This window comes from Bos javanicus, chromosome 1, assembly GCF_032452875.1.
Source record: "Bos javanicus breed banteng chromosome 1, ARS-OSU_banteng_1.0, whole genome shotgun sequence".
Lineage (NCBI taxonomy): Eukaryota > Metazoa > Chordata > Mammalia > Artiodactyla > Bovidae > Bos > Bos javanicus.
Window position 1 is genome coordinate 118,408,354 of NC_083868.1, and position 27,283 is coordinate 118,435,636.

General features: G+C 43.5%; 1 protein-coding gene and 1 non-coding gene across 2 annotated transcripts in view; both read left to right on the forward strand.

Moving 5' to 3' along the window:
• Positions 1-3,212: 3,212 nt before the first annotated feature.
• On the forward strand, positions 3,213-3,285 carry TRNAW-CCA (transfer RNA tryptophan (anticodon CCA)). Its single transcript has one exon. It is a non-coding gene; the product is annotated as a tRNA-Trp (tRNA).
• A 9,499-nt stretch (positions 3,286-12,784) lies between these two features.
• The window catches only part of WWTR1 (WW domain containing transcription regulator 1), a 148,354-nt gene continuing 133,855 nt past the window's right edge, over positions 12,785-27,283 (forward strand). The window contains exon 1 of the mRNA XM_061419055.1: positions 12,785-13,215. Coding sequence (XP_061275039.1) covers positions 12,785-13,215 — 431 coding nt within the window. The remainder of the gene's footprint in view (positions 13,216-27,283) is intronic.

The following is a 27,283-nucleotide window of genomic DNA, read 5'->3' on the forward strand; positions in this document are numbered from 1 at the left end:
AATTTTTCTGAATCTTTGCTTTCTTGTCTGTAAAATAGGAGCTCCAGTAAGCCTTGCCTGCCAATTCTTAGAGCTACTGTGAGATTCATGTGTGATTGTACATGTGAAATTGTTTTGTAGTCTATAGAAATATTATATAAATATTGTTTACTTTTATTATGATAACTGAAATACTAATAGCTTTTAATTACTATGGCTAGGTGAAAATGTCTACAGTCATACAGTCAAATTAGGATTCATTGTACAGCAGACACTACATGAGAATAAATTCACCCTCTTATCCAAGATTATCTGCAAATATATATTTTTATTATTTTTATTTACTGTCTTTTTTTGGCTCAAACCTATGCCCCTTGCATTGGGAACATGGAGTCTTAACCACTGGATCACCAGGGACATCCCCAAATATATATTTTTAAAGAAACTTTCTGCTGATTTTAAGCTTGTGTGAGTTGAACCCATGCCTGTAGTGTCGGCTCTGGTGGAGCAGCATTTGCCTCCTGGGCCCTCTCTCCACCCTGTCTTGGTTTGGCTGGTCCTCTCATCTTCTCCTGGGCTCCAAACCACAAGTTGACTTTTCTTGACCAGGCAAAAAAGTGACCTCATTTGAGCATGGTCAGTCCTGAGACAGAGAGATAATAGGAGAGCTTGTATACTCTTGGCTCCTGTCAACAAGACAAATAAGACAGGGGAAGAGATGTGGCTTGAACAGCTGGTGTAACCAGATCTGGGACTTATTTGGGTAGAGGGAGGAGGTGAATGACATCATCAACCAATAAATGTCCTATTGGGAGGCAAATTCTTCCAGGCTCAGCCTGAAAGACCACGTCTGGTCTTGCACACAGTGGGCACCACAATTTTCTTTCTTCTGTTTTTTTTTTTTTTTAAACTTTGTGTGTATGTTTCTTAAATATTGATTTTTATTATTTGACTGCCCCAGGTCCTGGTTGCAGCACGTGGGAATTTCAATCTTCATTGTGGTGTCTTTATGTGGGATCTAGTTCCCCAACCAGGGATTGAACCTGGGCCCCCTACTTTGAAAGCATGGAGTCTTAGCTGCTGGAGCACCAGGAAAGTCTCTGTTTGCTTTACAATTAAAAAAATTTTTTCCAAATATACATATACTATCATTATATGTATATATAATACACAGTATTATTCATACATTCAAGATATACATATATACACACATATATCACATATGTGTATGTGATATATGTATATACACATACATATATATATGTATACATGAATGTGTATGTGTGTATATATATATATATATATATATATATATATATGAATTATACTGAGCACCTTGAAATTTCCCCCCAAACGCTTAATTAGTTCTTTCATCACACCCAAAATAATATTAATAATATGGTTTGGGTTTCTGAGGGTGATGATTCCCTTTCTACATCATGTGACACATTTATACAGATCTAAGTACATAGAGACAATTATCTATTTTATTTTTACATAGGTTTTTTTTTTTATTACTTTATCATCTTATTTTTCATTCATTTTTTCCCCTGTGTTTTTGAACAAAGTTGTAATTATGGTATTAGTTAATATTTGATTCTTGCTGTTTTTTTTTTTTTTTATCAAAAGTTAAATGTTGTTTTTTTTTTTCACATTGGTACATTATGTTCATAAATACTACCTCAGATAGCTACCAAAAATTCACTGGATATGTTGAGCCATCACATATACTTTAGCCAATCTCGTGTTAACTGTTTAAGAAACTTCTGACTTTCCCCTACTATAAATAATGCTGTTTTCAGCAACTTAGCAATAAAGCTGCTAGTTAACTTCTACAGCTCACTTTATGTTGTGAAGTGTTTTCCATTTTTTGGCCGAGCCTCCCTGCTTGTGGGGTCTTAGTTCCCCAACCAGGGATTGAACCCATGACCCATGCCCTTGGCAGTGAAAGTGTAGAGTCCTAACCATCGGACTGCCAGGGAATTCCCACGTTAAGCATTTTCAAAAGTGTATTTTTCTTTTCTAAAAATATATTAATTAACTTTTTCCATTTAGATTTATTTTATCCCGTTCAAAATATATATGAAAAACTAAAGGATAAACAACTCATGCACAGTATCCAAGTAAAGACTGTGTCTCAGAAATTCCTTTTTCCTCTGGTCCAACTGCATTGCTGAAGCAGCAGATAACACTAAGCAGAAATAGTCCCATCCATCATGACCATCATCATCACGATTATCAAAACTATCTTCCTTATGATCATACCAGAGATGCATTTTTTAGGAACACCAAAATGAAAGTGGACAGTGAAACCTGTACCTGGGGAAAGTAAATGGAAAACTGGATGGCAGCACCAATCGGCGTGCGTGAAAACTTGCTATATGGTGGACACGGTGGTCGAGGCTTGGGATGTGCTAACTTAAGAATATACACATGCCAGGTTGGACTTGTCAAGGAATTGGTCAACTCTTAGGCCCCTGTTGAAATAAAGATTCATCTTTTTCAATAGTTTTCTGGACTCTTTGTTATTCAAATCCTTATCTATTCAAAGTCCTTGCTGTTTTGCTCCTCTTCAGTTGCTAATGGTGACTGCTTTGGCAGTTTTCTCCATACTAGTTCCACAAGTTCAGGCAGCTTCTGCCCCCAAGGGTTCCTTGGGCCTGAGTCCTTTAACAACTCACCTACCCCATCAAGTTTCCGACCATTCACCTTCGCTGAAATCATTCAGATTTCAGTGATTCAGAGCTGAGGAAATCAGCTTGTGGCTTTCCTGAGGGAAAATGGCAGGCAACAGCCACTGGACTAGGCAGCCACATGTACTGGACGCCCCTGTGTGAACACTTTGTTAGGCATGTACTAAGTCGCTTCAGTCATGTCCAACTCTTTGTGACCCTATGGATTGTAACCTGCCAGGCTCTTCTGACCATGGAATTCTCCAGGCAAGAATACTGGAATGGGTTGCCATTTCTTCCTCCAGGGGATCTTCCTGATTCAGGGGTCGAACCCTAGTCTTTCACGTCACTTGCATTGGCAGGTGGGTTCTTTACCACTAGAGCCACTTGGGAAGTCCCTTGTTAGGCATGGGAAAGAGAAAAAAGAAAATGAAGCCCTCTTAGACTTGTCCTCAAAGAATTTGGAGTCCTGTTCAGGCGCTGAGTCCATATGTGGTGCCAAAATTGCAGTGAATGCTGAGAGGGTAACTTATAAACTTAAGAGTATATCATGCGTGGAATTCCCTGGTGGTCTAGTGACTAAGACTCCATGCTTCCAATGCAGAGGGCCCAGGTTCAATCCCTGGTCAGGGAACTAGGTCCCACAAGCTGCAACTAAGAGCTTACATGCCACAATTAAAGATCCTGCATGCTGCTGCCAAGATCAAAGGGCCCAAGTGCCACAACTAAGACCCAGCATAGCCAAATAATGAAATATTAACAGAACAGGAGTACCACAGTGGGTTCTGGAAGAGGAAAAGGCAATCATGTGGGGATCATCATTCCCTCACAACAAGGAATTATGACTTTCAGAGAAGCAAATCCATAAGGAAATGCAAGATCATCTAGAATTGCAGCAGGTGGAAACAGTGGATGACTATTTTGGGGGCTCCAAAATCACTGCAGAGGGTGATTGCAGCCATGAAATTAAAAGACGCTTACTCCTTGGAAGGAACGTTATGACCAGCCTAGACAGAATATTAGAAAGCAGAGACATTACTTTGCCAACAAAGGTCTGTCTAGTCAAGGCTATGGTTTTTCTAGTGGTCATGTATGGATGTGAGAGTTGGACTGTGAAGAAAGCTGAGCACCGAACACTTGATGCTTTTGAACTGTGGTGTTGGAGAAGACTCTTGAGAGTCCCTTGGACTGCAAGGAGATCCAACCAGTCCATGCTAAAGGAGATCAGTCCTGGGTGTTCATTGGAAGGACTGATGTTGAAGCTGAAACTCCAATACTTTGGCCACCTGATACAAAGGACTGACTCATTGGAAAAGACCCTGATGGTGAGAAAGATTGAGGGCAGGAGGAGAAGGGGACGACAGAGGATGAGATGGTTGGATGGCATCACCGACTCAATGGACATGGGTTTGGGTGGACTCTGGGAGTTGGTGATGGACAGGGAGGCCTGGCATGCTGTGGTTCATGGGGTCACAAAGAGTCGGACACGACTGAGCAACTGAACTGAACTGACAATCCAACTCAAGGCAAGAGATACTGAAGTAAAAGTTAAGTTCTGTAATCAAATCCCGCTGACCTTCAAAGTCAGATTCCCTGGGATTCTCACTCCCTTTGCCAGGTTGACATGCCTGTTGTGGAGCCTAGAACTTTCCTAACAGTGTGAGAACTTCCTTGGTATAATTGTTCTCCAGTTTGTGTATCGCCCACTTGGCAGCTCTGTGATAGTCACTAATGGCGACCTCCTTGAAGAGGTCTTATGCCACATGCTGCGCCTCCCAGGACTGCTGCTGCCAGAGCCTCTGTCCCCGAGGCAGGCCACTGCTGACCCATGCTTCCACAGGAGATGCTCAAACACTCACAGGCAGGTCTGCCTCAGCCTCTTGTGGGGTCACTGCTCCTTTCCCTGGGTCCTAGTGTGCACAAGGTTTTGTTTGTGCCTTCCAAGTGTCTCCGGTGGGTATGAAGTTTGCTTTTACATGCAATTGAGCCCCTCCTACTGTCTCGTTGCAGCTTCTCCTTTGCCCTTGGATGTGGGGTATCTTTTTTGGGGGGTTCCAACCTTCTCTTGACAATGGTTGTTCAGCAGTGACTTGCACTTTTGGTGTTCTCGCAGGAGAAGATGAGCACATGTCCTTCTACTCTGCCATCTTTTAAAATAAGATATGTCAAGGGAGTGAAAGAGACTCAACCTGAATTTAGGGGAAAGGAGAGAGCTATGGATGCAGGCTTGACAATGGATTGTATGGAGGGCAGTTTTGAGCAGGGTTCAAACAAAGAGACGTGTGTAGTGAAGGATCCGGCCAAATGTGTTTGGGTTGGAGCCTGGCTGGAGCGGATGACAACACATTTGTGTAAAAATTTAGGTCAGAAAGCTGTGAAGATGGCAGTTTGTTGGGAGTCCTTGGGTGCTAGATTGACAGCTCAGACTTATTCTTGTGGGTGGTATTTCAAAACCTTGTGAGCCAAGGAATGATGTCATGAAAATGGGAGTCCAGAAATGACAGAATGGAGGCAGAGAAAACAACTAGGAGGCCACTGAGCACCTTGGGAGATAAGGTCCTGTTGTGGGAGTGGAAGATGGGCTTGAGGAGTAATGGAAGGAAGAACTGACAGCCCTTGCCATGACTAGATGTGGATGGAGAGGGAGGAGAGAAGGATGACTCAGGGTAGATTTCAGTAGAAAGGGTGGAAGGGAGGATTTGGAGACAGGAGATCAGCTTCAGGAGATCAGCGGAAAGTCTTTGCAAGTGGAAAGATTTACATATCTGCAGGAGTGTAGTCTCAATTGATTATCTTATGAAAGCTGTGGAGTTTCTCTGTGAGATAGGCGGGCAGTAGGTATCACAGGAATTTAAAATGACAAAACTTCTGGCTCACAGGAGAGCAGAGTAGGAAAAAGTACTCTCTTTGATCTAGGATTCCCCTGGAGAAGGAAATGGCAATCCACTCCAGGACTATTGCCTGGAAAATCCCATGGACAGAGGAGCCTGGTAGGCTACAGCCCATGGGGTTGCAAAGAATCGGACACGACTGAGTGACTTCACTTTCTTTCTTTCTTTCTGATCTAGGATTACAAACCCTAGGCTAACCCCCGCCTTTTTTTTTTTTCTTTTCTTTTCCCCCCTATTCATTTCATGTGCTGCTGCTACTGCTAAGTCACTTCAGTTGTGTCCGACTCTGTGTGACCCCACGGATGGCAGCCCACCAGGCTCCCCCGTCCCTGGGATTCTCCAGGCAAGAACACTGGAGTGGGTTGCCATTTCCTTCTCCAATGCATGCAAGTGAAAAGTGAAAGTGAAGTCGATCAGTTGTGTCCGACCCTCAGCGACCCCATGGACTGCAGCCTTCCAGGCTCCTCCATCCATGGGATTTTCCAGGCAAGAGTACTGGAGTGGGGTGCCATTGCTTTCTCTGATTCATTTCATGTACTTGGACAAAATACAGGCATACCTTGGAGATATTGCCCGCTTGGTTCCAGACCACAGGAATAAAGTGATTAGCTCACTAAAGTGAGTTGCTTAAATTCTTTTGGATTCCTCTTGTATATAAAAAGGGGCTTCCCAGGTGGTGTCATTGGTAAAGAACCCGCCAATGCAAGAGATGCAAGAGATGTGGGTTCGATCCCTGGGTAGGGAAGATCCCTTGGAGGAGGGCATGGCAACCCACTCCAGTATTCTTGCCCAGAGAATCCCATGGACAGAAGAGCCTGGTGGGCTACAGTCCATAGGGTCACAAAGAGTTGGACATGACTGAAGCGACTGAGCACACGTGCACACGCATTTTAAGTAAAATTTATGTTTTACATTGTACTGTAGTCTGTTTAAGGTGCAATAGCATTATTCTTAAAAAAGACAATGTACATACCTTAATTAAAAGATACTTTATCACTAAAAAATGCTAACCATCATCTGAGCCTTTAGTGAGTCATAAATATTTTGAAATAGTACCATCAAAGTTCCCTAATCATAGATAACCATTCACTAATACAGTAATTGGAGAAGGAAATGGCAACCCACTCCAGTACTCTTGGCTGGAAAATTCCATGGATGGAGGAGCCTGGTAGGCTACAGTCCATGGGGTCAGAAAGAGTTGGACACAACTGAGTGACTTCACTTTCTTTCTTTCTACAGTTCCATTTGGAGAAGGAAATGACAACCCACTCCAGTGTTCTTGCCTGGAGAATCCCATGGATGGAGAGGCATGGTGGACTACAGCCTATGGGGTTGCAAATATTACTATATTGCACACACATAATATAGTAATAAGGAAAATGTCTGGAATACTGTGAGAATTACCGAACTGTGACAGAGATATGATCTGAGCAAATGCTATTGCAAAAATGGAGCTGATAGTGTTGTATGACACAGTTCATTTCAGTTTAGTTCAGTCGCTCAGTCATGTCCGACTCTTTGCGACCCCATGAATAGCAGCACGCCAGGCCTCCCTGTCCATCACCAACTTCCAGAGTTCACTCAGACTCACGTCCATCGAGTCAGTGATGCCATCCAGCCATCTCATCCTCTGTCATCCCCTTCTCCTCCTGCCCCCAATCCCTCCCAGCATCAGTCTTTTCCAATGAGTCAACTCTTCGTATGAGGTGGCCAAAGTACTGGAGTTTCAGCCTCAGCATCATTCCTTCCAAAGAAATCCCAGGGCTGATCTCCTTCAGAATGGACTGATTGGATCTCCTTGCAGTCCAAGGGACTCTCAAGAGTCTTCTCCAACACCACAGTTCAAAAGCATCAATTCTTCGGTGCTCAGCCTTCTTCACAGTCCAACTCTCACATCCATACATGACCACAGGAAAAACCATAGCCTTGACTAGACAGACCTTTGTTGGCAAAGTAATGTCTCTGCTTTTCAATATGCTATCTAGGTTGGTCATAACTTTCCTTCCAAGGAGTAAGCGTCTTTTAATTTCATGGCTGCAGTCACCATCTGCAGTGATTTTGGAGCCAAAAAAGATAAAGTCTCTTACTGTTTCCACTGTTTCCCTATCTATTTCCCATGTAGTGATGGGACCAGATGCCATGATCTTCGTTTTCTGAATGTTGAGCTTTAAGCCAACTTTTTCACTCTCCACTTTCACTGTCATCAAGAGGCTTTTTAGTTCCTCTTCACTTTCTGCCATAAGGGTGGTGTCATCTGCATATCTGAGGTTATTGATATTTCTCCCGGCAATCTTGATTCCAGCTTGTGCTTCTTCCAGCCCAGCGTTTCTCATGATGTACTCTGCATAGAAGTTAAATAAGCAGGGTGACAATATACAGCCTTGACAAACTCCTTTTCCTATTTGGAGCTAGTCTGTTGTTCCATGTCCAGTTCTAACTGTTAGTTCCTGACCTGCATATAGGTTTCTCAAGAGGCAGGTCAGGTGGTCTGGTATTCCCATCTCTTTCAGAATTTTCCACAGTTTATTGTGATCCACACAGTCAAAGGCTTTGGCATAGTCAATAAAGCAGAAATAGATGTTTTTCTGGAACTCTTGCTTTTTCCATGATCCAGCGGATGTTGGCAATTTGATCTCTGGTTCCTCTGCCTTTTCTAAAACCAGCTTGAACATCTGGAAGTTCATGGTTTACGTATTGCTGAAGCCTGGCTGGGAGAATTTTGAGCATTACTTTACTAGCGTGTGAGAACCATGACACAAGGTTGCCACAAACCTTCAATTTGTAAAAAACAAAACAAAACAACGCACTATCTGTGAAGTGCTATAAAGTGAGATATTCCTGTACTTTAAAATTCCCTGGGCCAGTCTCCTTATCTGTAAAACATTTGTCTATTATCTATTTTATGGGTCTTAGCCCATAAATCACAGCCATTATTTATTAAATACTTCAGCAGGTAACAGAATTTAAGAACTTTATTTTTTAATTTTTAGAATGCCCATTCTTCATTTAAAAAACAATTCCAAACTTCAGTAGCTTAAAATAATATTAATTTTATTTGTTCATACTTCTACAATCTGGGCTGCACTGGGCTCTGTGGTTCTGTTGGTTTTGATGCTGATCACTGACTTGTTTGCCGTCGCCTGGTGGGTGGCTGGGTGCTAGATGGCTGGACTTCTCTCTCTCCCCTATCTCAGGGTCTCTTCCTCTCCACCTGGTTTCTCCAGCAAAATAGTTGCACTTCTTCCCCACTGGCTCAGATCTCCCCAAAGTACAAAAGCAGAAACTTTCAGACCTCCTTAGGGGTTCAAAGAGGGAACTAGCACAGCTGCAGGGCTGCATTTCCAGGTGAAGGCAGGTCACTGGCCCAGTCCAGATTTAAGTGGGAGGGACTCCATGAGGGTGTGACCAACAGAAGGGTGGTCCACTGAAGGGCAGCAGTGTCACAGACTACAACAATAGTATCTCCAATTTGTAAATGAGTAATCTGTGATTTAGGGAGGTTAAATTACTTGCCCCACATAGAGAATAGAGATAAGCATGGGAGAACAGATAAAATTTGTACACACTTGTCAAGACTCTGATGCTGGGAGAGATTGGGGGCAGGAGGAGAAGGGGACAACAGAGGATGAGCTGGCTGGATGGCATCACTGACTCGATGGACGTGAGTCTGAGTGAACTCTGGGAGTTGGTGATGGACAGGGAGGCCTGGCGTGCTGCGATTCATGGGGTCACAAAGAGTCGGACACGACTGAGCGACTGAACTGAACTGACTGTCCCTCAGTATCACTGTGTGTGTGTGGGGGGTTGGCTCCAGAAAGAACGCCCCCTGAAACCCAAATCCAAGGATGCTCAAGTCCTTTATATAAAAATGGTGCAGTATTTAAATATAACCTACACATATCCTCCGACATACTTTAAATCATCTCCACATTTCTTATAATATCTAATACAATTAAATGCTATGAAATAGTTGTCAGTGTGGTGTAAATTCAAGTTTTGCTTTTTGGAACTCTGGATTTTTTTTTTTTTTTTAATCCACTGCGGATGTGGAATCCAAGGGATAAAAAAGGGCCGACTAAAATTTGTTTTAATCTAAAATCTTGTGAGGTGGATACTGTTATTGTTCCTAATGTAGAATGAGGAAAACTCAGGAATAGAGAGTTGAACTACTTTGCCTCAGGTATTTTCCTCTGGAGATTCATTATACACTTGTCTCCTGTCTCTTACAGGGCACTACCTGATACACATATAGTGAAGTTGCTCAGTCATGTCCAACTCTTTGCGACTCCACGGACACCAGGCTCCTCTGTCCATGGAATTTTCTAGGCAAGAGTACTGGAGTGGGTTGTCATTTCCTTCTCCAGGGAACTTCCCGACCCAGGGATCGAACCCAGGTCTCCCACATTGTAGACAGACACTTATATAAGGTCACTGTAAATGTTATTTAATCTGAAACTATTGTTTGAAGCACTGAAGCAAATCTCTTCAGCCACCCACTATCATATCTTATAGACTGGGAACTGGGAGTTTTCCCTTTGAGCTCTCACATGATCAGAGCCTTTCCCATTTCAGGCGTCTACTTTGTCCTCCATTATCTAGGGCTTGAAGTTTGGCAAGGAATGACAGCATCCTTGCCCACCCAACCTCAACCTTAATTCTCCCTGGCTGATTAACCTCATGATTCCCTCAGTAATTTCCTCTTTTCTAGCAACCAGGTATTTCCTAAGAAGCAAGACCTTCCTTCCTGGGTGAGGACCTCCCTGCAATAGGGCTAGCCCTAAAGGTCCATCCTTTCATTGTCAAGAGGCTTCTCAATTAGTAACCCTTTGGTCCCATTCACTTCCTGTAGTTTCAAAGCTAATTCCCTATTGTTGCAACTGTGGTGGCTTTTGAGAATAGCTTGCAAAGATGCTACTTCCCATGGAGTGACCTGCAGCAGCTTCCCCTTCCCTCTGCTGGTCCTGTGGGCAGAGGACTTACTGATGGAAAACAGTTTCAGAGTTTCCTAGAGGAGCCATGCTCTGCTTACCTTTGATAGTGATCTCTCAGGCAGCTTTGATTTTTCCCAGTCTGTGAGGAGCACACCCTCAGATATAGATAATGAAGAAGGGGGCTCACATAGGTGCCCTCTGCTCTGTTTTGGGCAGTGACAGGGAGCAGCCATTCAGGGAATGTGCTCTGAATACTCCTACCCTTTCCATGGCAAAACTATAGGATGGCCTTGTCTTTCCCATACACTTTTCTCCTTCACAGCAACTCCAGATTTTAATTTTGATTTTGTTCTACTCTAATAAAAATGTGGAGGCACAATACTTGCACTTTTATTTAACAAAAAGGTATGTAGGCAGGTATGTCTGCAAAGCGCTTTACATATATTGTCTCATGTGACTTATTTCATAAGCTTATGTTTGAATCCAGTAGGGTGGGGTGGGGTAGGGGTTTTCTGAAGCCGAATTTACCTCGCACACCACTCTCCTCTTCCCCCCACCCCCGACGGGAGGGGACAAGGAAAAGAAGGAATCGAGCTGCTTTGGAGGGCCAGGCCGCCTCCTACTTCCCGCAGCTGTCTTGCTAGGCCAGATCTAGAAGCAGGGGGTCTCCATCCCACGCCCAGATCCAATCGGTGGGAGGGTGGGTGGTTTTTTCCGGGTCACTGGCGCACCCTCTCAATTCCCAGCCACCTGTTCCGGTTCCATCCCGGTTCCAGGCTCTCTGGAGGGCGTCAGGGACATTCCAATCCTCCCACGACCCGCGAGGATGTCGCGGGGGGGGGGGGGGGGGGAGGCATGCTGTCCCTTTCCAGCACCGAAGATTTGCCCAGGTTTCTTCTCAACCCCTGGTGACCCGAGTCACCCTGGAGAGGAAAAAAGAACTGATAAATGGTTTCAAGCTTGTTTGTTTACAGTGAACTAGTTGGCGAAGTCGCATCCCTAGCGACAGAGGCACTTTCTGGGCACCGTCTGCGCACGAGCAGACAATTGAAAGCCAAACAGCCGAGATGCCTCCTCGCCAGACCAAATATGGTCACATGCAGCCTCCCGTGGAAAGGCTGGCCTCGCTGGTGTCTCCCCGCGTCGGAGCGTACCCGGGCCCGCCCTTAGAATCACTGATCAGTGCCGCGCTCCGGCCTCCCGGCCTCGGTACCCGGCACGAAGAGAAGGCGCGGCACCCAGAACCCGCCCTTCTTCTGTCTGGGCCCCTTACTCGCGTGTCTTCCGCCGCCCCCATTCTGGTTTCGGTCCACAAGTCCTTGATTAAACAGGCTCGGGCCACTTTCCCTTTGATCCCGCCCCAAGTCCGTGGTAAACTCAAAGGAATGCAGATCCAGGGTTCCGCGAGAGGGGTCAGCGCGACCAGGAGGAGTGGGTGGGGGGCACCCATCTCCTCTTATCCTGCAGAGTACCCAGCACGCCCAGGGTTTTCTGGTGCCAGGGTGGAAGGAGGAGGAGGAGGAAGGGGAGGGACGAGAAGGGGTAGGCAGGCTCGGGACTTGGAGGTAATGCATAATTCAACAGCTCAACTTTCGGACCCGCCTCTTTCCTGGGAGTGGGAGTTTGCTCCAAACTTTGTTTATGGGACAGTCCGGGATCCGCGGCGGCCGCGCAGTCTGCTTCTCCGCCTCTCCGCGGAGCGCGAGCGCCTGAGGCCAGTTCGGGGGATGTGAGAGCCGAAGCCTCTCGGCTGCCAGACACCGAGTAGGGTCGGGATTTGCCAGCCGGGCCCCAGCTCCAGCCCTGCAAGCTCGGGACGCAGCCGAGCGACCCAGGCCCAACGGCGAGTTCGGGCGGGACGGCGGCCACCGCACGCCCAGACTCGGCTTCGCTGCGCGCCCAGGTAGTGCCCGCTGGCGCGCGCCCGCTCACCCCGCACCACGCCAGGGCGCCCGGCTCCTCGGGCTTACCGAGTGGAGACGTCTTGGAGTTGGCTCGGGTTGAGACTTTGAGGGCGCTGCCTGCTCTGGGTAGTTTCGACCTGTCCTTAGACACCAGCAGTTTCATTAGCGTCTCCAGTGCAGTTAACTCCCAGCAGACACCCTCTCCCCCTTTCCTGGTAACTTCTTGGCTTCAAGAAAGTTGCATAATTCTGGAGGCCAGGAGGGACCCCTCCCCCATCCTGCTGGTCTAAGTGCTGGGTGTCTGGGATCCCGAGGCGGACACCTATCTGTCTCTTCTCTCTATTCTCCCCTTTAATTCTCAGACCTTCAATAAGAAGCTAATCTGACCTCCTTTCTCCTAGCAGAAGATGAATCCGGCTTCGGCGCCCCCACCGCTCCCGCCACCCGGGCAGCAAGTGATCCACGTCACTCAAGACCTAGACACGGACCTCGAAGCCCTCTTCAACTCGGTGATGAATCCCAAGCCCAGCTCGTGGCGGAAGAAGATCCTGCCCGAATCGTTCTTCAAGGAGCCTGACTCCGGCTCGCACTCGCGCCAGTCGAGCACCGACTCGTCCGGCGGCCACCCGGGGCCCCGACTGGCCGGCGGCGCCCAGCACGTCCGCTCGCACTCGTCCCCCGCGTCCCTGCAGCTGGGCACGGGCGCGGGCGCCGCGGTCAGCCCCGCGCAGCAGCACGCACATCTCCGTCAGCAGTCCTACGACGTGACCGACGAGCTGCCGCTGCCCCCGGGCTGGGAGATGACCTTTACGGCCACTGGTCAGAGGTACTTCCTCAAGTAAGTCAGCCTGGAGCAAGAGGGGGACACAGAGTCACAATACCCAGGCCGCGCGCGCTTGTTCTTGTGCGTATTCGTGACCGTGCGTGCATACTTGCGTGTGGGTGCCTGCGTGTTAATGTGTGTCCTTGCACGGCCTTTTTCCAGAAATCTGGGAGGCTGGAAGTGGGAGTTAGTTTTAGGGTGTTGGAATTGTAAGGGATCAGAAGCTGGGGCTGGTGGAGTTCATCCAGGATCCGGGAAGTTGCGAGATTTTCAGGACATGAAAATTCTCGAGGTAGAAGAAAAAAGTACTTGGGCAGAATTCTCGTGAAACACCTAGATGACTATGCGTTGAGTCTGGAGTACTGATACTGGAGTACTTTGACTTCTGGACCCAAACTCTTACTCCTTTCCGGCCCACTCTAAGTCAGGTAACTCCTAGGCTGGTGCACTGCGATGTGACATCAAGATAGTTCTAGAACAGAACTGAGGCTTGGGGAGGAGAGAGGAACTTCTATTACTGGAGGTGGTCTGCTGTCTCTCCACTGGAAAAGGGAACACTCACTGACTTAGGCCTTACAGCTCCCAGTTCGGTGACGTAATGACCATACAGCACCCCCCAGTGATGTAATTAGGAACTGCGTGGAGAAGTAGTTGTGGGCTGGACAAATCAATTGTGTGGAAATTGGGTCAGGAGTTCTATTGTGTTGCACTCGGTAACCTAGAATATCATCGATCAGGAGCTGCTTTGTAGTATTTCCCGACAGGTTGTTCTGGCTTTTCGATGTAGTGAATTTTACATTCGAGTGGAATTAGACTGTGTAGAAAAATGTATTCACAGGCATAAAGAAGGTTGCTTCAATTGTGGTACCCTAAAATAATTATATTCTGAAGGAGAAGCCAAGCTAGAACTTGAAACATAACCAGTGAGGTCATGGTGGGGTCAGGCCATCAATGGCCTGGATAGAAGTCCTGCCAACTGGAGCACTTGGTTCAGGATTGCCTGCACTGGCTGGCTGTTGATTGCCGTGGAGGAAAACTCGTCTTCTGAGAACTTGCCTTAGACTTTATTTTAAAGCCAATATATACATAAAATAGAGTAGTTTAGAAGTTGTTATGTGCAATTTTAATAAGGTAATATTTGATACTTTGATTGCTATGAGAGGCTGCTGCTGCTAAGTCACTTCAGTCGTGTCCGACTCTGTGCGACCCCATAGACGGCAGCCCACCAGGCTCTATGAGTGGACCTGATAACAAATACACAGTGATGGATGGAGGCTTATAATAGCCAACCATTTTACTCATACTGGTAGCCAGTTATTTCTTCTCCATCCCAAAGCTGTTGACATCTTGTGCAAGAAGGAGTTCTTTGTTATTGGTGGGGTTGATGTAGCGCTGAGAAGCCCTTGTCCGAAACAGTTGCTGATCGTTTTAGTCCACAACTGGTCTTCTGGTTATTGAGTGCTAGTGTGGACATATACTGAGTGCTTTGATCTAAATAGTTGGTGGAATTCAAGTATGTGATGTAATAGCATGACATTTTTCTAAGTGTGATGATATTGTTCTAAAGAATGGCATTAGTTTATATACTGTGTGTATGTGCAAAGTAATTTCCGACTCTTTGCAACCCTATGGACTGCAGCCTCCCAGACTCCTCTGTCCATGGGATTCTCCAGGCAAGAATATGGGAGTTAGCTGCCTTGCCCTCCTTCAGGGGATCTTCTCGACCCAGGGATTGAACGGGCATCTCTTGTGTCTCCTGAATTGGCAGGCAAGTTCTTTACCATTAGCTCCAGCCCTTATATACTATATAAAGGTCTGAAGCAGCATGTTGTGTTGCTTATTTAGGTAAATGCAGTTTTGAATATGTTATTGTGACTTTTGTAGAAATGGACTTAATAGTACATACAAATAGAAAAAGACCCAATATTTTACAATAATTTTGGAAAATATTTTTGGTCCCAAATGATTTTTGAACTATGTTTATATATATACATACACAAATATATATGATATGCGATCGGTATAACTGGTTGCTAAAAATAAGAAATAAGAGCTAGTCTTGCCTAATGTCTGAGGAAAGCTAGGGGAAAAGATCCCTAAACAAAAGCAAAACAAAAGAATTCTCTTTTATACACATTTTGAATGATTGGAGTAGCTCAAAAATATGTTCGTGAAAAGTGGAAGTTAGCCTTGGGTTTAGAAAAAATTGATCTGCTACATCTGCCTTATCCCCCCAACTAAAGCCACTCCTTGGCTTCCCGGGTGGCTCAGTGATGAAGAACCCACCTGCAATCCAGGAGATGAGGCAGGAACCATGGGTTTAATTCCTGGGTGGGAAAGATCCCCTGGAGGAGGAAATGGCAACCCACTCCAGTATTCCTGCCTGGAAAATCCCATGGACAGCCCATAGGGTCGCAAAAGACTTGGGCACAACTTAGCAACTAAACAACAACAATAACAGAAAGCCACTCCTCAGTCCAAAGCTGGGTGAATCTCCTTTGTACAGTCAGTGATGACAACAACTGGAAAAACATGTAGATAATAGGTCTGTAGGCTTGAGCTGATAACAATCCTTGAAAATTGTTGGCCAAGTAGCTAAGGGAATTTAAGAAATTAAATCACTGTGATCATTGTCTTTTGAGATAAAGAACTCTTCCAAGAGTTCTCTGAATTTCTTTCGGAGCTTTGTTAAAGTTGGAATAAGGTGAACGTTATATGTCATATTTTGTTTCATCAAGCAGTGTATCTTGGTGGATTTAAGTAGAAGCTTGGAAAATGATGGCCGCTGACCCTGGATTAATTTTCATAAAAATCTACCCATGACTTTGCACCATCATCTGTGAAATGGGGCTAGCAGTAGAATCGTATTCTTGATTCTGTCAGGAGTAGAGGGCTTTATAAATCAGAAATCAAATCATTTCATAATTGACAAGGTCATTTTTTAGGGGAAGGTTAGAAAATTGAGGCCAGGGAAGGGTATCAACATGACTTTGGGAAAGTCACGTGCTTATTTATTGGTGGACTGGCCCTCTAATCTGTTGCCTTTACTTCAGGAGCAATTTTCCCTTTTCCATGCCCCACTTAATCCCCATGTCACTTCCCCAGTTGAACAATGAGCTATGTGGGATATAAAGCCTGGACATCTAAGAGGCTTTAAACAGTTTTTGTCATTTTCTCAGGTAAGATTGTTCTTATGTATACAATGTAATTATTTTCTGACACCTGTTAAAGGACACCTTTTCTCAGTGTTCAAACCTTCCCTGTGATGTTAGGGTGCCATTTAACTGTGGGCTGGATGGAACCAGGCCATGTTAAAACGCAGGGCCTCTGAGATGACTGCACCGTTTCTGCTGTTCTCTACAGCTCATAAATCAGGTTGGGGTGTGTAGGTGTTGGGCTCTCCGCAACAGGGTTTGAACACTGATCACATTAAAATTAAAAAAAAAAAATGTCTGGTTATAAATGGAATACATTTGGTGTATCTAGACCAGAAAATAGAGAATTATAAAGAAGAAAATGATCTGGCTTCAGTAGAACTTTCCATTCTTACAGAAAAATTGTATTTGAATAACATATTCTATAAGAGAATATATCCCTACTCTTAAATATAATTCCAGCTGTAACATTTGCTGCCACTCCCAGGTTTTAGTAATAATTTTAGTGTTTAGCCTTTCCTGTAATGTGTGGTAGAAATTTATTTTTGTCAAAATTTCTCAAGGCTCACAGAGGCAACTTTTAAATTTTTTAAAAAACTGTTTCTGTATTTAATTCTTAGATTCTTACCTTCTTAACCCTTTAAGTAATATGCTTTTACCACTATTGTTATCAATATTTAACTCCTAATAAGAAAATGAGAAGACTCTTGAGAGTCCCTTGGACTGCAAGGAGATCCAACCAGTCCATTCTAAAGGAGATCAGTCCTGGGTTTTCTTTGGAAAGACTGATGCTAAAGCTGAAACTCCAGTACTTTGGCCACCTCATACGAAGAGTTGACTCATTGGAAAAGACTCTGATGCTGGGAGGGATTGGGGGCAGGAGGAGAAGGGGATGACAGAGGATGAGATGGCTGGATGGCATCACTGACTCGATGGACGTGAGTCTCAGTGAACTTCGGGAGTTGGTGATGGACAGGGAGGCCTGGCGTGCTGCGATTCATGGGGTTGCAAAGAGTCGGACATGACTGAGCAACTGAACTGAACTGAAGAAAATGAGAAATGTAGCTCCTTAAAATGTTTCTTTTTTCCTCTCCCAAGTTTGATATTTACATTATTTTGAGTTTGTCTGTTAGGTCACCTTTGTTATTTTCTGGAAACTTTTGACAGTATTTCTTGACTCCCCATTTTGTAAGTCAAGGAGATTTGGGTGGCTGGCAGTTCCACAGTTTGCTTTTTGTTTGTGACACCTCAACATTCTAAAGCTCTGAATCCATGATTAATAAAAATTTTGTGCTTTGCCCCCCAATTGACTGTATTCGTAAATTCTTCTTGAAGTTGAAAAACTGGAAGCAACATTTAATATAATTTACTGCCTTGTGTATTAGATTGGGTCTTAGACTTGCACACTGGGTCTGGTGTCAGCACTCCTGAAACACTCAGGAGGATATATCCAGCAACAAAGTCAAATGGATTCTTTCTTTTCACTTTTCATCAGTTGTTTAAATTTGTGTCACCTTTTAGTTTCTTCATATTTGGACCTTGACTTTCTTAAAGATTTTTTTTCTTAGTATTTCTAATCGCCTTTTTATGCATTGATATGTTATTTGCCTTTATTATGATCTCAAAATTTTCTAGGCTCGAAATCCCCTTGGTTGTCAGGTTTCTTTTCCTTAAGCTTTTATGTCCAGATTCCTTAATCTTTGTGTCCCATTCTGGTTTCTCTCTAGACCTAAAACAGGACTGTCATCCTAGGACTTCTCTTTCTTTCCATGGCTAGAAAAGCTGAAGTACAAACTTCAGTAACTTCTTAAGAGATGTTTGTGGGAGGTAAAGTTTTCAAATTCTTTTCAGTTAGAAAAGATTTCGTTTAAAATTGTTAAGTTTTACTTTTCTTAAAAAAGAACTGACTCTGGCTGGTTTTCTCTGTTTACCTTTGGTTGACTAGATAATGTTGTTGTTTTCATGAAGAGCCTTTGTCAATCAAAAAAAATTATTTGCTGCCTTAGTTTCCTTGTCTGTAAAATAAGGATCATAATACCTATTTCATGGTATTTGGAAGATTAGATAACATACCTGAAGTATCTGGTACATAGTCGAATTTCAGTACAAGTTCATTCTTGCCTCCCCACATGCATACTCTTGTCTACCTGGCCAAAATCAGATGCAGAGACTTTGGTAGTAGGGTAAACTAATTTTGGCTCTTAATTAAGGTTTGGCGCTGAATGACAGCCTGGATCTGGAATTGCAAGCTGATTTTTAAAGTTGAAAATAAGAACTGACAGTCCATCTTTGTGTTAAAAAAACCTAAATAGGGATCCCCACCTTGGGGCATGGTGGCTTTTTGCTGCAGCATCTTGGGCAAAAGGTATCCAATCACTTCTGAGGAAAGTCTACTTTCTGATTTTTATAATTTGGCTTGTGGCTGCTAGTTTTGTGTGTGGGCTGGAGTTGGAAGGGGAGTGGGATTGAGAAGTGGGGAGAGATGAGAAGGGGAGGTAACTGACATGTGTTGATTATCTGTTCTATGCCAGAGGAGGTGGGGAGCTGAATCGGTGCTTCTCAGGGAGATCAGAAGCACCCATGGCGCCCACTCCTGACACTTGTGTGTGGAAACTTTATTCAGAACCCTAGATGCTTTTCACATATTCTTTCTTTTAACCCTCACAGTGACCTATGAACAGGTACATATTATTATACCATTTTACTGTTGAGGAAACTGAGGCACAGTAAGGTTGAGTACATGACCCAGGGTCACATAACAGGCACGTGGCAGAGATGGGATTAGATTTGTGATTCTCAAACCTGTCCTACCCTTGTATTCTGTTGCCTCATGCCAATTACTGCCCATAATTAGTCCCTGTAATTAGGTATCCTTGGTGACCAGATAACTTTGGAGTGGTGGGTGGAGCACTAGGGTTTGCTTCCAGGCTCAGTCTGGGCAATCAGATTTGGAGCTCTCATTGTTGGAGAGAGAGCAAGAGAGATGATAAAGCAAATCAACCAGAAATGGGTAGTCTATGGACAATGACTATATTTTCTCATTGAGATTTTCACCATTCATGAATCCATACCATTTTGCAGGGAACACAGCTGTGACATGGCGGGAGGATGACCTAATTTATGCCAGGATTGGATGTGTTCCTGATGAAATATAGTTAGGTAATGTGAGTAAAGTAGCTTAAAGGAGAAAAGGGTACTTCTCATTGTCTTTATAATTGCAGAGATTGATTAGGAATAAATTGCTTAAAGGGTTGAGTGATCTTAATTTCTGTCTGTTGACAAATTGAGTTAAGACAAGTGGGAATTATACCCTTATCATCCTTGTCTTTCCTTTCCTCCCTCCTGGGGTCAGGAAATATCTAACCACAGAAGAGGGTGATGGAAGTGAAAGAACCCACCAATCCAGAAGATAATTTTATTAAAAAGTGTGATTAGGAAGACTGAGGGTTGAAGTAATAAACTTATTGTTGAACGGCAAGTTCTGAGGGGATGGCCTGTCCACTGAGGGACTGTGAATATTTTAGTGCGTTGAAATATCAGCAGAGCAGTTTTCCAAAGTGTATTCCTAGGAACCCTAGTCCACTCAGATACTTTGTGAACAAAAGTTCACAAAGACCAATAGATTTGAGATACGTTGCATGCTCTATCCCTCTTTTGGAATTTCACAATACGCATTAATGATTCCAGAGTCACTTATTACAAAGCTAGTTCATTTTTAAACCAATATTTCACAAGCATATTTAATTTTTGAACATTTTACTCCAACTGTCATCTCTTACCATCCACCCAGGAATGTTCTGTAGACTTTGGGAAGCCTTTTTGTGACCTTCACTGTTACTTCTCTAGTTGAGAGTTTCATATTTAAATCAAGTTATAGTTTTTCTTTTCAGTATGCTTTGTGTATGTGTTAGGCTTTCATTTGTATTTCTTGGTTTAATAGTCAGTTACCAATGCTTAGAGATAAGAAATGGCCTTAAATATCAAACAAGTGGGGTATAACATAAAAAAGACCCAACAGTTATGGTACCTTGTGTAAGTATCATAATCCTGATACTATTTAAAAAAGTATGTGTGTGTGTCTGTCTGATAGAGGGTTCCATGAACAAAGTGTTTTCAATGGTCATTTGTGGGATTATGGAGATTTTTCTTGTCTAGTTTCTGTTTTCCTGTATGTTCCAAATGTTGCACAATAAACATAAATCAGGATAAGTAGGGTAAAAATCACAGGAGAGAGCAAGCACAGAGGCAAGGGAAGATGGAGGGGTAGATTTGGGTAGATGTGTGGGGCATGAGGGAATCTGAAACCCTTAGCTCAGTAACTGAAGCCTGGAGCTTTTGTTACCAAGGAAGTCCTCTTTGGGAACTGCCTGTGTTTTCCTTGTTTGGGGTTCTTTTCTTTTTCTTTCTTTTTAAAAAGTTTTTATTGAAGTGTAGTTGAATTACAGTGTTGTGCTAATTGCTGCTCTGCAGCAAAGTGATTCAGTTATGCACGATAGTGTTAGTCCCTCAGTCGTGTGACTCTTTGCAACCCCATGAACTGGGTAGCCTGCCAGCCTCCTCTGTCCATGGACTTCTCCAGGCAAGAATACTGGAGTGGGTTGCCATTCCCTTCTCAGGGGGATCTTTCCAACCCTGGGATTGAACCCGGGTCTCCTGCATTGCAGGCAGATTCTTCACTGTCTGAGCCACCAGGGAACATATTTGACACAGTAATTGCTAAAATCTTAACCAAAATTTCTCCATAGAAGTCAGGATAAGAAGTAGACTTGATGGCAGCAGATCTTCTGAATTTCCTTTAACATATTTTTTATTTGCATGCTTGCTTTCTTGGACTTCTAGCTTTTATTTAATGTTCCATCTAGACACAGCAGATGACAAGGGGAAAAATGATGTTCGATGAAGTGAAATCAGCAATATATGCCAAGTGCTTAGTGCCATGCCTGGCTCCCCTGAAAGTTGACTTATTCCTGTTCTTGTTCCTGGTTGAGATGGTGATGGGGCCTTGCCTTTGTGCCACCTTAAGAGATCTTAACTGGTTCAGCATCTACCAGGAAAAATCACTGCACTGCTCTTACGTGCCCGTTCAGGGCACTGTGTGGAGAGGGGAGAAATCGGGCAGGTTTTCAGACCCCAGGCAGCTGACAGTCTAGCTGGAGAATCATGAAGAATACAGACACAATCAGGCTGAAAGCCCCTTTCTGACCTGTGTGCAGCTGCTCTCCCAGCTTGGAAGCGCTTTGAGGTGTGTCCCAATAAGTCAGTCATTTCTATTATGGTTACAGATCTGAAACTTCCAGCTGGTCTGGATGGCTTTTAGTTTCTCCCATTGGCTACACTCCTTCTGGCCTCAGGAACTTGGCACAAGCTGCTACCTGTGCCTGGAACATTATTTCCCCGCTTTTTGCCTGGTTAACACCCACACTACCTTCAGGCATCAGCTGAGGTGCCAGCCCTGCAGGAGGCTTTCCCTGACTCACAGCCCCCGCATTGGCTTAGATGCTTCGGCTAGGTTCTCCCATAGCCCTCCGTGTCTCCCCAGATTAGCACTGCCGCTGTATCACTGTGTGTTTTTCTTTGTGTGTGTGTGTGTGTGTGTGGTTTTTTTTTTGGCTGTGCCTCACTGTGTGTGCAATCTTAGTTCTCCAACCAGGGATAGAACCCGAGCCCTCTGCAGTGGAAACTCGGCTGTCCCAACCACGGGACTGCCTGAAATTACCCGTATTTCTGATTTATTTCTCTTTCTTACTACACTGTAACTTCCACGAGGGCAAGAGTGGATGTTTTCCTTGCTTTGTCATTGTATAACCCGAGCACAGTGCCTGGCACATAGGTAGATGCTTGATAAGGAAAGAATCCTGTAATATTTTCTTTTAAATCTTTGCAAGCTTACAGCCTGGAATTCCTTGTAGGAATCTTCATGTTCAGGAATCATATCTGTCCCCTGCCTGGACTGAAAATTTAGAACCCTAGCTCGATGTACTAAATGCAGTGGTGAGGAAGATGGATGAAGGATGGGTATTCAGAGATGTTGTGGGGTGCCAAAACAGAACATGTTCACTGGGGGGAAATGTATATACTAGATTTTTTTTATTAAAAATATATATTTCTTTGTGATGGATTTTCTGCAAATACTGAAATACTGAATATTTGTCTGTCTCCCAATTTGTCCATGAAAAACCTTTCTTGGGGTTCACAGGTTGAGAAGCAACTGTGACAATCCTTTAATCCATCAAAAAAGTAGAAAACACAAGCAAAAGAAATATAACCCAAGTGAACAAACATAACTTTTACTGACTTGGTTTTATCTTTGAATTTCTTTTTAAAACATGACACTTGGGGAATTCCCTGGTGGGTTGGTGGTTAGGATTTCGTGCTCAGACTGCTGGGGGCTCAGGTTGAAACTTGGTTGGGGAAGTAGGATCCTGCAGTTCCCCCCCTCACCCCCAAAAGATGGCTTTTTAATATACTGTCATCAAAAAATTTAAGCAGAGCTGAAGAATGTAAAGTGAAAAATAAAAGTACTCCACCCTCTAGTTTTACTCAATGGAATCACTGTTCACATTTGCTTGTGTATCTTCCAGGGATTTATTATGTATACACATGACCTCATTTATACTTGCATCAGTTGGTTGTTTGGGGATCTTGGGAACCACAGCTTAGGTGGTCTCTTTTTCTGGTTGGTCCTCACACACCCTCAGGACTGAGTATAGATATGAGTTAAATTCTGGAGAACTTCATGAGGTTCTTGATGGGCGAAAAGCCTCATTGGGGTAACTATAGTTCAGAGACTGGGATTTGGCTTTGTGGTTTGGAAAATTGATGTCCTTGATGCTCCAAAACCGATCAGGATGTGGGTTGTACTGGGATGAAATGGGGATAGACATTTTAACTGCAGTTTCAGAATTCACAAGCCATAACTTGAATATTCTGCCACTCTGGAATGAAGGTACTCACTCACATGAGTGACTCAGTCATGGGGGAATTGCTTTGGTGGTGCTGGAAAAGGGAAGAAGTGAAATCAGTCATTTGAGGGCTAGTGAAATCATTTCAGGGACACTAAAGAGGTAAATTGGATAGGATTTGGTAATGGAGGAGATAAGGGCTGTGAGAAAAGGAGATGAATGGAAAATTTTCAGGTTACTGGCTGTATAATGGCTTGAATGGTAGTACTTCTTGTTATAATGAGCAGTATTGGAAACTTTAAAAGAGGCTGAGAAACATTTTAACACGTTAAAGATACCCAGATCAGATCAGATCAGTCGCTCAGTCGTGTCCGACTCTTTGTGACCCCATGAATCGCAGCACGCCAGGCCTCCCTGTCCATCACCAACTCTCGGAGTTCACTGAGACTCATGTCCATCAAGTCCGTGATGCCATCCAGCCATCTCATCCTCTGTCATCCCCTTCTCTTCCTGCCCCCAATCCCTCCCAGCATCAGAGTCTTTTCCAATGAGTCAACTCTTCGCATGAGGTGGCCAAAGTACTGGAGTTTCAGCCTCAGCATCATTCCTTCCAAAGAAATCCCAGGGCTGATCTCCTTCAGAATGGACTGGTTGGATCTCCTTGCAGTCCAGGGGACTCTCAAGAGTCTTCTCCAACACCACAGTTCAAAAGCATCAATTCTTCAGCGCTCAGCCTTCTTCATAGTCCAACTCTCACATCCATACATGACCACAGGAAAAACCATAGCCTTGACTAGACGAACCTTCGTTGGCAAAGTAATGTTTCTGCTTTTGAATATGCTATCTAGGTTGGTCATAACCTTCCTTCCAAGGAGTAAGCGTCTTTTAATTTCATGGCTGCAGTCACCATCTGCAGTGATTTTGGAGCCCAGAAAAATAAAGTCTGACACTGTTTCCACTGTTTCCCCATCTATTTCCCATGAAGTGGTGGGACCGGATGCCATGATCTTCGTTTTTTGAATGTTGAGCTTTAAGCCAACTTTTTCACTCTCCACTTTCACTTTCATCAAGAGGCTTTTGAGTTCCTCTTCACTTTCTGCCATAAGGGTGGTGTCATCTGCATATCTGAGGTTATTGATGTTTCTCCTGGCAGTCTTGATTCCAGCTTGTGCTTCTTCCAGTCCAGCGTTTCTCATGATGTACTCTGCATAGAATTTAAATAAACAGGGTGACAATATACAGCCTTGACGAACTCCTTTTCCGATTTGGAACCAGTCTGTTGTTCCATGTCCAGTTCTAACTGTTAGTTCCTGACCTGCATACAGATTTCTCAAGAGGCAGGTCAGGTGGTCTGGTATTCCCATCTCTTTCAGAATTTTCCACAGTTTATTGTGATCCACACAGTCAAAGGCTTTGGCATAGTCAAGAAAGCAGAAATAGATGTTTTTCTGGAACTCTCATGCTTTTTCCATGATCCGGCGGATGTTGGCAATCTGATCTCTGGTTCCTCTGCCTTTTCTAAAACCAGCTTGAACATCAGGAAGTTCACGGTTCATGTATTGCTGAAGCCTGGCTTGGAGAATTTTGAGCATTATTTTACTAGCGTGTGAGATGAGTGCAATTGTGCGGTAGTTTGAGCATTCTTTGGCATTGCCTTTCTTTGGGATTGGAATGAAAACTGACCTTTTCCAGTCCTGTGGCCACTGCTGAGTTTTCCAAATTTGCTGGGATATTGAGTGCAGCACTTTCACAGCATCATCTTTCAGGATTTGGAATAGTTCAACTGGAATTCCATCACCTCCACTAGCTTTGTTCGTAGTGATGCTTTCTAAGGCCCACTTGACTTCGCATTCCAGGATGTCTGGCTCTAGGTCAGTGATCACACCATCAAGGGAGATATATATATATATATATATGCCCCCCGAGGCAACTATGTCTTGTTTGTATTATCTGTATAACTATGATCATAGATTATTATTAGTAGTAGTATTCAAATCCAGGAGTGGATGAGATTCCTTAGAGAGAGGTTACACATAGATTGAGAAGAAAAGAGAAATTCCTAGACTTGGTGAAGGAGATGGAAAGGAAGGAAGGAGTCAGAGATATTTATGAGGAAATCCAGAAAGTAGTGCCTGAAATTCAGGGAAGTTCGAGAAAGAGGAAGGGTTAATTTTATGGCATGTTTCTCAGAGGAAGATGGGCACTGAAAAATATCCAGCAAATGGTTTTTCCCCTGGGGCCACTTTTCTTTTTCCAGGGTTGGGCTACATTGAATAAGTACTACATTGGGTACTACATTGAATAAGATGGCTTTTGTTTGTTTCTTTAAAGCATTTTATGTTTTAAATTATAAACAAATGATAACACATTTATAGGAGACTTGGAAAATATAAAACAAAGTTATGGATAGAAGAGAGAAAAATGATGACAATAAGCCCCTGAGTTATATAAGTCATAGCCTACCAGTTCCCACCTCCACTGAGGTGTCCTTCTAAGGAGCCCGATGTTTTCCCTGGAGAGGTCTGCTGGCCGTCTGGAAGGATCACACATTTGCTTATTTAAACAACCAGTTAAATTAGGCCTGAAATCAGTGTTTTATAACTAACCGAGATAAGTTATAAGACTTGAGTAAAAATATTACTCTAATTGATATGATACTCACTTGCCAGGAGGAAAATTGCCTTCTCCAGTCCCAGCTGTGGTCAAAACTTTGTCACAGTTTGTAGCTCACAGGACTGTTACTGCCTAGACGGGTCATACTTAATTGCAGCCATAAAAATAGCAGATTATCTTTGCAGAGTATCAGTTAAAAATTTATGGTTTGGAATATTATGTAACTGTAGTTTCAGATGAGCGTTTATCTTTCCATCTTTGTTTCTTCATTTTGCCAGACTGATTTTAATAGCTGGTAAAGTAGATTCTGAAATTATAATGCATGTCAATGCTCTGGATCAGTTTACTCTTTCACAATGTAAGTAAATAAAACATGCTTGATTATGTCAAACTAGTTTGAGTTTGAATACATTCTGTAGTGAAATTTTGCAAATTTGGGAGCATCTAGTGGTCCTGTTACTGGCTTGGGATTCCTGTGAACATGTGAATTTAGTAGAAGGGATTAAGAACCATAAAAGAAGCAGTAAACTTCAGTGCTGCTTATAAAATCACTTGTGTTTTCTGTAGACACACTTTTCAGTACAATTGTCACCACTCCTATGGGTCTTAGTTTTGTGTCCTATGAGCAGTAGAAGCCTGTGCATTTAGGACTTTAGGCACATATGAATTCTTGTTACCTAATATGTCATCCAGAATATATTTGGCTCTTTGTGCATTTTAGCATAGAATCCATAAATATATATTGTATAAAAACTTGTAGAAAGGAAAGATGGAAATGGAGGAAGAATCAGCTACTTAAATGTTAAGCTGTACCCCAGATAGGTTTTTAAAATATGGTCCATTTTCTTCATAGGCTTTTAAAAAAGTTTAATTATCGATGATCTGAAAATAGTTAAATTTATTGATCTGACACTTCTGTAAGCTTGAAGATGGCAAGAGTTGTGCTTGGGGCTTCGGGAAAGTGCTCTAGCGAAGGTCCAAGGACCATAACCCACACAGGACAAAGTGGAGCCATTGTTCTTTGTGTTTATCTGTGGCTTACATTTTAATAACTATTGAGTCGTCAGTGATTATTAACAGATATTTAACAGTGGGAGCAAAGGAGAGTGCAGAGTCATTATCGACAATTTGGAGTGTCAACATTAAATAAATTATTTTGAAGGCTGGATGCAGAATTGTTGAAACATTTGCCTGAAAACTTTGGCAGGTGGCTAGAACAAGGGATGGACTAGCACAGCCTTTTTAAAAATTATTAGCCAAAGTGAAATGAGTCAGGTTTTGCCAAAGTGCTTTTCATTTAACCTACTAATTGGCCAACCCTAGTCAATTAGTTGAAAACCATTAAAGGACTTCATTTAACCTACTAATTGGCCAACCCTAGTTAATTAGTTGAAAACCATTAAAGGACTCCGA